The sequence below is a fragment of the Trifolium pratense genome, linkage group LG7 (genome assembly GCF_020283565.1).
Source record: "Trifolium pratense cultivar HEN17-A07 linkage group LG7, ARS_RC_1.1, whole genome shotgun sequence".
Taxonomy (NCBI): domain Eukaryota; kingdom Viridiplantae; phylum Streptophyta; class Magnoliopsida; order Fabales; family Fabaceae; genus Trifolium; species Trifolium pratense.
In genome coordinates this window covers 30,079,017-30,092,869 of record NC_060065.1, presented here as the reverse complement: position 1 = coordinate 30,092,869, position 13,853 = coordinate 30,079,017, and the positions used below count along the sequence as shown (strand labels likewise).

Here is a 13,853-nt window from a genome sequence, read left to right as displayed (position 1 = left end):
AATGGTCGATTTTATAAAATTTGTATTCGTTATAATAATATCGGGAACTTGTGCACCATGGAAGACTTGAAGTCTTCCATGCTAGCCAAAGCCACATTTTATGTTGTAGTATCTATTTGGCAAAGAACAACATTCACATAAGCATTTTGTAACCACTTGCCTGAGGAACTCATCATTCAGATACTCTTGAGGCTTCCGGTGAGATCGCTTCTTGAGTTCAAATGCTTTTGCAAATCATGGAAAACCCTAATCTCCCATCCCAAATTTGCAAAGAGTCACCTTCAGATCTTAATGGTGAAACCAAACATAACCCACCAACATATATTCTCTTATGGCTGTATCGATCAGCATTGCTTGAAAATCCATCAAAACCTACTAAACCTCATGAGTTCTGCATGGAAAATAGGTTCCATATTTTTGGATCATGCAATGGGTTGCTATGTTTGTTTTATGTTGATCAAGGTTATGTTCAATTATGGAACCCTACTATCAGATTTAAATCCAAAAAATCCCAAACCCTTCATTCTTATGATAAACGTATGTGGGTCAAATATCATGGCTTTGGCTATGATCATATTAATGACAAGTACAAACTGCTTGTAGTTGTTTATCTTGATATAGCTTCTTATGATTCTGAAAAAGTGACAAAGATTTATACTTTTGGTGGAACTTCTTGGACAACTATTGAGAATTTTCCTTCTGCCCCTGGTTACGTTACTAGTTTCGCTGGAAAATTTGTGAGTGGCACTCTAGATTGGCTAATTGTTAAACGTGGTGTTAGTTCTAACCAAGATGTGATTCTATTTCTTTCTTTTGATCTCGTGAAGGAGACTTATAAGGAAGTGTTGCTGCCTGAACATGATGGTGACGAAATTCACAATGCTAAAGATGGAATACAGAATATATGCCAAATTTTTGCTCTATAACTTAAATAATGGTAGCTTGAATTATATTTCAGATTCCGATATTCTGAATGAGCAATCATATATTTACTATGAGAGTCTTGTATCACCACAATTGTAAATACACATTTGTGAAGTGGTGATGAGAATCGCGGAGCGGTCGGAAAAAAAAAAAAAAAAGAGTTGAGATGGCGGAGGTGGTGGAAAGACGCCGCGATCAGGGTGGAAAAATCGATTGATAAGTCGCAAAGATGCCACAACCGGCTATGGAGGCTCCGGTTGATATGTCAAAAGTTAGTGCAACGGCAAACCGATAAGCTAAAAATGAGGTTAAGAGAACCAAAGAGAATAACTCTTGTATTTTTACTCAATCAAAAACTTCCTTTATTTCATAGAAGAACTTAGGATTTATAGAGTTTTTGAAAGTAGCTCAATGGACCTAATAATAATAATAATAAAAAATTAAAATAGCACCTAATTCAAAATAAATGGCAAATAGCCTTACAATTGTTTTTCTAAAAGAAAAGTTGTCCAAAACGTGAGATCCTTTGAGCTTCTCAAATTGAATGCCATGCTGTGAATTTGATACTGATCCAAGTAAATGTGATGAACCAATTACTATTGGCAAATGTAGAAATAATTGATATGAGTGGCTCCTCATTGGCAGCTTATGATAATTAACTCTCCACTTAATGTACCAAAGAACCAAAAAAAAGGCATAAAATAATAGGCAATGAATTTGAACATGAGATGCCCAAAAATGAAATTAATTGGTTCTTTTATTCCAATATTGAATCAATTCTTCTTTGTAAAAAGAGATCATATTAGGATCACTTCAAGTTTTGTTTACATTAATTTTTAGTTACTCTTACTCCTTTTATTCAATAATAATATTGTGAATTTTGTTGCAACTCTTTAAACAAAGTGGTTTTGTTATAACTGGTTTGGTATTTTTATTGTATATTATATATCAATGAGTACGCTACTAACTACATACTGGTTTGCGGTTTTGTTTGCATTTTATTATTGATATTGCTGAATGCAAGGTTTGCATTTTTCTATTGCTCAAAGACATCTGGTTTGGCGTTTAGCTTCCATACTTGTATGCATACTGTTTTTTTTTTAAGGATTGTATGCATACTATTGTTAGGTCTCTTATTAGTAAATACTAGGGGTAAACCCGTGCGTTGCACGGGTTCGATTAACTATATAATTAAAATATTTTTATAAATGAAAAATAATAATTGTTATAAATATAATAATATTATATAGTTAAATGATAGATATTAAAATAGCATATTTAACTCATCTTCGATGTATTATTGGTCAAAAAAGAATAAGAAAATACGAGACATAAGAGCAATTTAAAGTTCGCTTATAGATATGTCGTAAAATAAATTATAACCTTTAACTTCTAAACTTTTGCATAGGTCATATACATTCAAATTATTTCTAATGTAGTTGAGACATACATTTTTTTTTTTACAAAACATACCAAATCCATGGTTTAAATAGAATGAAAACTTCCGATCAAATGGACGTGCTCCACAATCATCACACTGCAATGACCACATTTATTGCATAAAGCAATCTTTAAACTTCAGTCATTAAAAAGATGAAAAATGGATATTGAAAATAGAATAACATTCATATATATAGACATAATAATTTGCTAAAATATCTATACATAGAAAACATACAAAATAATTTAAATACAAAAAATGAGAGAGCATGACTAAACAAAAAGTATGTGATACATGTGAATAGATATTAGTTATATAAGGATCATGGTTACATTGAGAAGCATTCCAACAGTCATAAGATTTAATTGTAATGAGTGTTTAGTTATCATTGCATTATATTTTTACAAATTAACTATGCAAATGTTAATTTATAGCATAAGAAATTAGATCTCTTTATGCAAAAACCACAATAACACATGAAGTTTAATTCTTTTCATTTTAGTGTGCTGTTTCTTTTGCAGATAATCAAAAGTCACACTATTAATTGGTGTTTCAAATTATTTGCAATTAAGCATAAAATAAATCTCATAACTGATTTTAATTATTTTTTCTTCTATGGACCAATAATAAACATGTTATTGTTCTCATATTTATCAATTCTCTTTTCTAAAAAGTCCGGTATCAAATATAAAATTATATTCATAGTTATACAATAACTTTAGTAAAATTGCATATTATTAAAAAAAATCTCTAAGGAAGACTTTTTTATTTTTTTTTTATCAGAATTTTTTTTAGTAAAGTTGGACGCAAAAATGTCAATATGGCGCAATTCAGTTTTTTCTCAATTACATTATATACTATCATTTATCATTATAAGTCCAAATTTAGTAGAAAGCTGAGACAAATAATATAAGAATACATCATTGTTTGTTGATATATCTTCTTGTGAGAATTTCATTTTAGAATTCCAACAATCATGAGAATTTGATGGTCATAGTATCATTTATGTCTCTCTCTAAACCATAACCGAGATATAAATTTGTAGGTCTTATAATATTAGTTGGTCACTTTTAATTAAATTTTTCATTTTTCATTATTGATATATTCTTTTGTAAGAAATTCTCTTAGAGGTGCCACATCATCACAAAGAAGGCCTAAAAACAATTCAAGCTTCCTTTTAATAGTAAAAGATGTTATGTCAATTTTCAAGATATAATTTGGCAGATCAATATAATAGATATCCAACCATAAAAAATATGGATTAACATATATGAAGAATATGAAATACAAAATGGATAAATAATAAAAGGGTGAAACTGAATATACAATAGATGATAAAATATTCTTATATGAGTGACTATTTGTTTTACAAATTTCTCGTAAGGATGCATGAAAATCAATAGATACTTTAGTCAATATTCTGCCATAGAAATCAATAAATTAGTGAAGGCATACATGGAAAGTAAGAAAAGAACATAAGACATTATTAAAAGTTGAAGAATACGTACCTAAGAGTTATTTTGGAGAAAGTAAATGATGACTCAAACAAAAAATTTATAAATTAGTAAATACTTTTTTCTTCCTCTGGTTCTATCACATGGATCTGGAGTAAGTAGACTAAAATAATATAACGTTCTATGTTCTCGATAACAAATGAACAACCAATATCAATAAATAAATGAGAAAAATGAGATTGTTTACTTACAATCATTGTTATGATAAAAAATATATTTTAAAGATAACTTTTAAATGAACAATATAATTTGATGAGAGTAATTGAGTATACCGGCCTTTTCATCCATTAACATTCTATTGTAGTGAAAAATTATTTCTTTCAACCTACACATGAAGAACAAAAACTAAACATTAGTACAAATGAATATTGTTGGATATCAATACATAGCACCATGGTAGAAATACGCTCAAAGATTGAGTGAAAATATCAATTATTAAGATTTAGAAATAATAAGTAGAAAAAGAATGTGGGGTGGTGGTTATAAAGAGTGAGAGTGAACCTATTAGTCACTAAACTTTCTCATTTTATAGTAAAGTGTTTTTCTAGCTCATACCACTTTCTAGCTCTAGAATTTGAAAGAAAAACCTATCATAATACATAGCACATACCACTTTTTTTTCTTCTTAGTATTGAAAGAATATATTTTGTGGTTATATTGGTCCCTTTTAATTCATTTAGGAACCAATTAACTTGCAAGGAAGAGAGACACACTTTTTTTTTTTATTAAATTCAGCTCTTTAAGAGATTGATCAAAGAGGTTTGGAATATCAAAGTGACTCACTTGCTTGAAATATAATGATTCCTTTTTTTATTAGTATTAGTATTGAAAGAATTCCAATAGTCATGAATATTTTGTGGTTATATAAATCTTATATATTAGTTGGTCCATTTTAATTTAATAATTTTTCATTTTAGTTAGTTGGTCCCTTTTAAGAAGTTATATAGTGATAATTTGATATATTGATAATTAAAATTAAAATGATTTAATTAAAGATAATTAAAATTAAAATGATTTAATCAAAGGAGATGATGAAAATGTTTTTTAATAGAGATTGTAAACTTGATAATTTGATATATTGATAATTAAAATTAAAATGATTTAATTAAAGGAGATGATGAAAAAGTTTTTTAATAGAGATTGTAAACTTTTCTTGTAGAGTGCCACATCAACAAAATACTTGATTGTGAGCAACTCAACATTCCTTTTAATAGTAAAAGATATGCAGGCAGTTATGATGTTATTATGTGTAGATATTATATTATTAAGATAAGATTAAGATGTCATTGTAATTGCAAATTTAAAAAATTTCAATCTAATATACTTACATGTATATTTGTCCACACAATTTTTTTCTTTTAAGAAGCTAAATTAGTCATCTCAAATTGGCACTAAAAAGAATCGAACATGGGACCTCGGCACACAAACTTATTTAATATCTATGTCGTGCAAACGTAGATCTAAACTAGTGGAAAGGGAGATAAAAAAAGGGTCCCGCTAACATGTGCCCTAGATTAACTAGTATCCCACTTAATGTATTTCAAAAATAGTTAAGGTACATTTAATTAACTAGTATTCCACTTAATTAATATATGGTCCACAATATTTATTACTTATTTAAATGAATTTGAAAGACAATTATGATACTCTTGCCAAAGATCACCATGATAAAGCCACTAGATTTGGTATAGTGGTGAGGGGTTTGGTAGTATATATGTTATAGGTCATGAGTTCGATCCCCAGCTCATTGTAAAAAAAATAAAAAATCACCATGATACACGCGTTGGTCAATTTTTTTTTTGGTACAAAGCTTCTTTTTTTTTGTCAAAGGTTTTTTTTAAGCCGGAAAAAAATTAAATTATAATTATTGCAAAATTCCAAAACATATTAGTAATTCAAAACCCAAAATAACACTAACAACCATTACCATCACAACATAACACTTAAATGATTAATTTGGATGCACAAAAGGCCTAATTGTTAACAAACGGAAGAAGAAAAAAATTGGATGCATATAATTTTGTCAGGACCGGTCCCGAGTATTTGGAGGCCCTGTTTGAAAATTTAAAATGGATCTTTAATAAAAAATATAATTTTTTTTAAAAGTCATTCTCTCTTTAAATTGTAAATAACAAAAAAAAATAGTCATCATAGTAAATAACATCTAAAAGCGACATTTTAATCAATGACGTTAAAATACATCTTCAATCTAATATCATTATCAACTTTACATTTTCTTGGGGAAAAAAAACTTTCTTGTAATGTTGCTTCTGTTTTTACAATCAACCGCAAATTATTTATAAAATTAAGAGTGTGTTTATTAAATATTTTATTTTTTGAGTTATAAAATATTTTTAGTAGTAACAAAGTCATTAATTTTTTTTTCTTATATAAATTTTTTAATAGACCAATATAAATAAACAATTAAAGGCCCTGAATATTTGAGGCCCTGTGCGGTGGCTCACCTTGCACACCCACAGGGCCGACCCTGAATTTTGTTTTATTTTTATTAAGGATGCATATACCGCATCAATAACACTTTATAAGCAATTTTTTAAAAAATGCATTTTTAAAATACAACTTTAATATTATAATTATGAGACCTCCAAATATTCGAGTATAATAAATTCAAATTTTTCCATAAAAACAAATAAATGCAACTTTTTAAAAAATGCATTTTTAAAAAAAATATTATAAAATATTATAATTATGTGCGTGAAATATCTATTTTGCCCCTATATGTAATAAAGAAAATCTTTGAGGAAAACATAGAAAACCAGTAAAACTGAAGGACCAAATACAAAATAACTAATTCATTCGTATAAGACTTAAGGGTTTTCCCAAATTCATAAAAATTAGGGTTTTGTGAAAAATCACTGCGTCTTTCAGATTTTCCAATACGTGAAGAAATATGTCGAAGAAGAACAATCTCGCAAAGAGAAAGAGGCAGCACGAATTCGAACTCAGAAGTACTCTCTCACCTTCAATTTTCTCCCAATTCAAACCTACTCTTCAATTTTTTTCATGTTCTGATTTCATACTTGTGATTATTTCTTTCAGGAGAGAAACTAGAGAAGGAAAAGAAAGATAAGAAGCTCCAGGCGAAGAAAAACAAGATGAAAGTGAGCTTTTTTCTTTGATTTATCAAATTTCCTTTTTCTGCTGAGATTTTTAATTTGTTTTTTCAAAAATTAATATATGATTTTGGGTTTCTTCTATTAATTTTGGATATAATTTTATTTTTTATGCCAAAAGTTCTGAACTTGTTTAATTAGATAGTGGGTCAACCATAATCTCCTTATTGATATTTCATAACATCTACATGATTTTATAGCTGATAAGATAACTTGTAGGTGAAAAGTTAGTTGTTGAATTTGAAGTGTTTGATAGAATTACAACGAAATTAGTTGATAAATATAAATTGATATGGACTAATATGTTTGTAAGTTGATCGGTTGTTGCCAACTAAGAAGCATATACACAGACATTGATACATAGACACTGAATATAATTTAAATAAATAGAAGGGTTTGAATGTAACTACATGTGTCGGGTGTGAGATGGAAATGGATTCAGTGTAGTCAAATTGCACGCAGCCGGTAGATACAGACCGTCTGATCTCGGTCAAGATTTTAAGTTCAAATTTTAATTAACATTTTAAATATAAAATTGAGTTTTAAATTTGAACCGTCCGATCTTGCATTGGACAGCTCAAATGTGGCCGAATGCAGTGCAGTCAGTCAGGAAGGACCGACTAGGCGACTACTATCAAACCTGGTCCATGTGGGATGCACTTTCAATCTTAATTATTGGTGCTTTAGTGTCTACATATATAATGTGTGTAATTGTGCAAAAAAGCTGAATATTAGATTCAAACTTTGTAAGGAAAACCAAAAGTAGAGATTAGAGAGGTTGAATTGTTGTTTTGTGTGTATTTTGAGGACTAATGATTGGATGCTTTTGTTGTAAAAATTTGTAGGTTGATGGTAGTGACAGGAAAAAGAAGAGTGGAAGTGGATTTCAGGTGGGAAAGAAAAAAGTGAAGACCAAGTTGACCGCTCTGTCTAAAGCTAAAGCTGCCCAAGCAATGGAGCTTGACAAATAAGTCTTTTTGTTTAGGCTGATGCGTTGAAAAATCGATAGATGACAGAGTTGTTTTAAGGTTCTGTTTCTGTATTCTTTTTTGTGTTACACTATTTGACTATGAGAGTGTGATGAGATGTATATTAGGTAACTAAGCTCATTGTAGTTGCTGTTTCTCTCTTGCAATTTTGTCTCTAATCAGCTATATACTTTTATCTTTATATCTTGTAATTGATTAATGAAATTTTCACTTATGATGACTGGGAGACAGAATCATCCATCATGGGATGAAATTCACCCACCAGAAAGATAATGAGTTCTTTATTGGTGTGTCTTATTTGACAATGTATTACATGCATGCTAACATGACGTGCGATTGGTGTCTAACACTGTCTAAACATGTGGACACCCAACCAAACACATGCAAACGAAATCTGTTTAGACATTAGTGTTCGGTAGAATACATGTATCATGGATGTTGATTTCATTAGATTGAATTCATATATGCGGGCCTTCTTAGTCAGGGCAATTATTTTGATTTTTGCTTTTACAAAAAAATGATAGTCATATCTATGAATCTGAACTTAAAGGGGTTTTTAGTTTAACTTATCACACACAGGTAAACGGGTGAGGGTAGGTAAACTGATTATTATGTTATGACATGGAACAACTAGTGTGTAAATTTTCCCTAGAGCTCAGAAACTGGTTGTTAGTTTTTGCTGGTAACAAATACCAGTAAAAATAGTTTTCATATAGAAAACAAAACTTATATGATGCAGGTCTTCGATTTTCTTTTATGACAATCTGGCTACAACCTGAAGTATTTTGCCCCTTGTGCTATTTTTTGTAGACACTAAATTATTTATTTTGGTGGTGGTTGAATGAGTAATTAAGAGTTATAAATAAAGTGTTCCGTTTTCTTGTGATAGTGTGAGGTAGGGTTGAAACAACTGCTATACTATCCATCAGTATCCATGGTTGGTCCTCCTTAATCACAACAAAGAAAACAATGTATCTGCTAGGTTTTTTTTTTTAGGTTAATGAACTGCAAACTGCATAATCTTGGCTGTAAGAATTGCTTATTGAAAGCTTAAACTGCACAATAAATATAAAGTGGAAAGCATAAATGTTCTGAAATGCACAATATGTGAATGTTATTGGCGTTTGATTGTTGCTTGTTGAAGCTTTTCCCCATGAGTTTTCTTGATTTTCCAATTGACATAGTTCAACATTCTTTTTTTATTTTTTCGATTATTATATTACCTCTTTTGTTCATAGATTAGAAAACAGGAAGAGTCATACAAAGGTAAGTTTGATATATTTGGGACAATCCCATCCATGCATTTCCTAGAACCTCGTAAATTGGCTTAGGTCAACCAAACTATGTGCCTCTACATTTAGGTTTCTTTTAACATAAACAGAAATAAAATCATTGATGAGGGAAATACAATATTGAATTACTAAATCTATTTCAGCTGGCCAATAAAGCATTGAGAGATGAAATATTTGGCTATACCAAGTGCTGCATAATAGAAAATCTATTTTTAAGTATGGGAGGGGAGGAAGGGGAAAACTTTAGATGACCTGGGAGGGGAAGACTTTGGGGATTTATTTCTGTACAAAGTTTCTATGTATTGAAGGGTGATTTTAGATAATTTATTTAAATTCAATCTATGTTGTTATTATTCTTTCCAAAAATACACTCTAAAAATATGTACAAAATTTCTCTATTTGTTCTCTACTAACCTCCACTCAAAGTCTTCTCATCCCCTTTAAACTCGCAATAAAGCCTTAAAGTTATATGACAAGGAAAATGATATACTTATAATTCACATGTTTACATGTTTTTCACCAAAAAAATTTTTCTTCTACTTCGTTACCGAATTGAATATTTAAATAACGAACTTATCAAAAGAAAGAATATTCAATATTCAAATAACGAGATAGAATTTTAAATTCTATTTTAACGCATCATATTGTAAACTATTAAAATTAAAAGAGTCATCCCCATGGACATAACATAGCTCAATTAATTGGGATATTGAAATATACATGAGTTGAAATTCAAAATTGAGATTGTAGATTTATTTACCTTTAAGGTGTAAAATTCGGTCCACCAACTATTTGATAAAAATATAAAATTAAGATAGAGCTTGAAAATGCTTGAAACAGCGATGACTTGTTTTTAAATTTATCCACACCAAAAACAGGTGGATTCTAAGGTGAGGGCTCAACTAAGTCCCTCACCGGTATACCATTCATTTTAACCATTAGATTAAATATACCCATTAGCCACCATTGTATCGGATCCAATCTCTTCACTTTACATTCACTTTATTTCTCTCTCCTTCAACTTCTACATTTAAGCAAATAACGTCTCCATCTCTTATCTAAATCCAAAGCTTTGATATAAATCCAATCCAACATTAAGGAAACCATTATTGTTGGGTTTACTCAATTTCTGTTTCAATTTGATCCCCATTGTGGACAGTTTTTGTTTGGACTTCTATGAATATATTTTTCTTCAACATCAAATATGGAATCTGGATTTTAAAAAAAATCCCTACTATCAAAAAATGAGTGCACGCACCATTAAAGAACAATTATTAGTTAGTTAGTTATCATTTTATCATAACTCAATAATACTACCACCAAAGATCAACGGAGTTGAGCAACTCTAGAAGTAGAAGGGAAACCGAAGTGGATGATGGCTTTTATATTGAAGTATTTGTGGATGTTTCAATTGGGACAAAATGAAACATAAAATTTAGATTTAAATGGCAAAATAAAAGCAAATTGTAGGATTCTACGTGAACTCAAAATTAATTATGTGTAATGGTGGTGGAATAAATGGAATCGGAGTTCCATCATATGGTGGTTGTCCAAAATCAAAGTAAGATTTGGCAGGGGAGAGAAAGAACATAACGTGGTTGTAGAGAGAAGATATGATCATGTGTGGCCATGACCAGTGAGTACATATAGTCTAATTTAATCTGATGGTAAGATAGAATGGTACACCGGTGAGGGACTTAGTTGAACCCTCACCCTAGAAGCTACCCCAAAAACATAATAATGTGTTTTTAATATATTTGCACTTTTTTTGTTTTAATTTTGACTTTGTTTTTTCAAAAAAAGAAAAATATTTTATTCCACAAGCATGGTTTATTCACCTGACAAGTGACATTTTGTAGGCCAGGTTTGTGCCGAAAGTCCATTAATTTCAAACACCCCTCTCGCTATTTAGAATGCGAAAGTATAAATTTGCAAAATTGGAACACCGCAGTTAACATTGTACATGGCGAGTGGTGTTGGCTTGGGCCCTTGGAGTATGCTCCTCTCAAAGTCTCAGGTTCGATTCCCACTTGTGCTAATTTCGGTGGGCTAAGTCCATACAGAGCAAAAAAACTCTGGCTTTAAATGGGGCCCCCGCAAGTGGGCGGTGGGATTGGTCCCCTTGGATTTGTCGGTCCTAAGGCCGGATACCAAGTTTTCAAAAAAAAAAACATTGTACATGGCGAACATTGTGAACGTAGTGTTTGCTATCTAAATAGCGAATTTATCGGCAGTAAAAAAACAGCTCCCATACAGTCAAAACTGATTGTCACGTGGCCAAATGTGATTGGCCATGTGGGAGGCGGTGAAAATGCATCAGCCAATCGGAATTCATGGTGAATTCTATAAATTGGGAGCATATGTGTGAATTTTTTTTCACACCACTCTTCTTTCTCTCCATCCGTCATTTTGTTTCTTAATTCTTCCATTTTTACTTTTATTTTTACTTAATTTAACTGTAGTAAGTTTCGTGTAAACAGTCGCATAGTCCGTTGTGGGTTACCCATATCACTTTTAACGGTGTTGTTTTGTAACCATGGTTGAGAGTGGTTGGTAATCCACAACGGACTTTTTATGTCTTAATTAGGAGTGAGTTTTTTGGAGCTTTTTTTTTTCCGTTTTTTGTAACTGCAGAAATGGAGGGAAGAAGATGAGCACGCCTTATATATAAGGCGTGTTCGTTTTCTAGAAGGCGAATGGTTAGGATGGTGTTCGCTTTCTAGAAGACGAACATGTATTTTACACTCGCTTTTTAGAATGCAAACACATATCGCTGTCTAGAATGTGAGAGGGGTAATATGGTCATTTCAGGGGGTGACCGAGGAATATTAGCGGGTGCGAAATGTAAAACTCTATTTTTATTACTAAGCATTTCACCAAAAAACACACATTGATTTAAATTAAATTCACACCAGCACAACTGTTTTCACACCCCATATTTTTCTGTTTTAGAGTAAATCTACTGTATAAAAAAAATGAAAAAGTGGGGGTGTGGGAAAGAAAATACATAATGATGATATAACAAAATGTGGGAGATATGGTAATAGGTGTGGGGATGTGGATAATAATTTTTTTTCTTATATATTAGGAAATGTTTTTTTTAGCTTAGTATACTCTTTTGAAGTTTTATTTATCTATTTATTATGTAAAGTACAGTTGCAATTATATCATCATATCAACATACTACAGCAGTACAGTACAGCATATGTTTTTCATTTTAATGGAACGTTAAGTTTCTTCATTTAGTTGCGACATAACTTTTTATTCTAATTGTTAATGTGTCATAGGAGTATCTTGTTTATTTAAAGTTTTTTTTTTTTGACAGCGTCTTGTTTATTTAAAGTTAGAATAAATGGAATGGTAGCTCGTCTTTTTAGATTGGGGGTGATTGTTTATTTATTGAGATTGGAATGATATTTGCACATTCAATAGCAAATATGCGAGCTAGGATTCTCTCAATTTTCTATTCTTTTCATTTCTTTTATTATTATATAGTTTTGAAAATATAAATGCAAAAGTGTGATATTAAGTAGGTCAAAATCTCTTCTTCTTTTTTTATCAAGTAGCCAAGTGGCTAGACTCTCACACATTTAAATGTGGAAAAATGTGAAATCCAAGGTTCGAATCCCGATCACTCAAATACTCCCTCCGGTCCTATATATAAGGAACACATTGAGAAAAACACACATACCAAGGAGACTTATTTTTTTAATTAAAAATTCTAAAATATCATGTGTTATTCCAAAATTAACCTTGGGAATGTGTCTGTGTAATTAATGCATAACATTGGAATAAGTTGCATTTTATACAATTTAATAAGGGTATATAAGGGATTATCAATTTAATAAAGAATAAATTTAAAGAGTGTTTCTTGTAAAAAGGACCAAATTTTTTTTCCAAAGTGTTTCTTATATATAGGACCGGAGGGAATAATATCCCTGATAGCTATCATTTGAGCTACACTTATGAGACGGGTCCAAATCTCTTTTATACACCTCAAAACATTTTTAAAAAAAATTGATAATGAAAAAAATGGAAAGAATAGAGAACGGAGAGGTTCTCAACTCCAAAAATGTGGTTGGAGTTCTAACAAATAACAAGTAGGATTTCCTAGTAAAAAAATACTCATTCCTAGAGACAACTTTTTATGTACCAAAAGGCACCACTTATTCCTCACATGCATGATAGAGATAGAGGCCATGAATTGCTTTCTCACTATTCCAATGTTTTTGTTTGTATTTGATTTCATATTGTGCTTTTAGCCTGTTATTTGCATTAATTGAAGTGTATTTAGTATCTAATTAACTAATATGATGAATAAAGAGTGATAATATGACTTGGTAGTTTTGGGGAGAAGGAATTGATGGACTTAGGTGATAAAGAGGCAGGCTCCGAGTTTTAGGAGACTCTGTGCAAAATATAAAAATGACACCTTAATAAAAAAAATTAATTTAAAAAAAATTGTTGATTTAAATTGCATATAATATAAAAAAAATCATTCTTATAAACATATAAATCATCAATATTAAATCAATTGCATTAAATTAAATGAACAAGAA

The 13,853-nt window shown here is 30.4% G+C and overlaps 2 protein-coding genes across 2 annotated transcripts; both read left to right on the top strand.

Annotated features, from left to right (window-relative positions):
* The first annotated feature begins 236 nt into the window (after nt 1-236).
* Nucleotides 237-926, top strand: LOC123896223 (F-box/kelch-repeat protein At3g23880-like). The gene has a single exon (XM_045946638.1). It carries the CDS (start codon nt 237-239, stop codon nt 924-926), a length of 690 nt encoding a protein of 229 aa, XP_045802594.1.
* A 5,763-nt stretch (nt 927-6,689) lies between these two features.
* On the top strand, nt 6,690-8,286 carry LOC123898072. The gene is made up of 3 exons (XM_045948922.1): nt 6,690-6,848; nt 6,940-7,001; nt 7,859-8,286. The coding sequence occupies exons 1-3, from the start codon at nt 6,791-6,793 to the stop codon at nt 7,982-7,984; spliced, it is 246 nt and encodes an 81-aa protein (XP_045804878.1). The 5' UTR covers nt 6,690-6,790; the 3' UTR covers nt 7,985-8,286.
* Nucleotides 8,287-13,853: the final 5,567 nt, after the last annotated feature.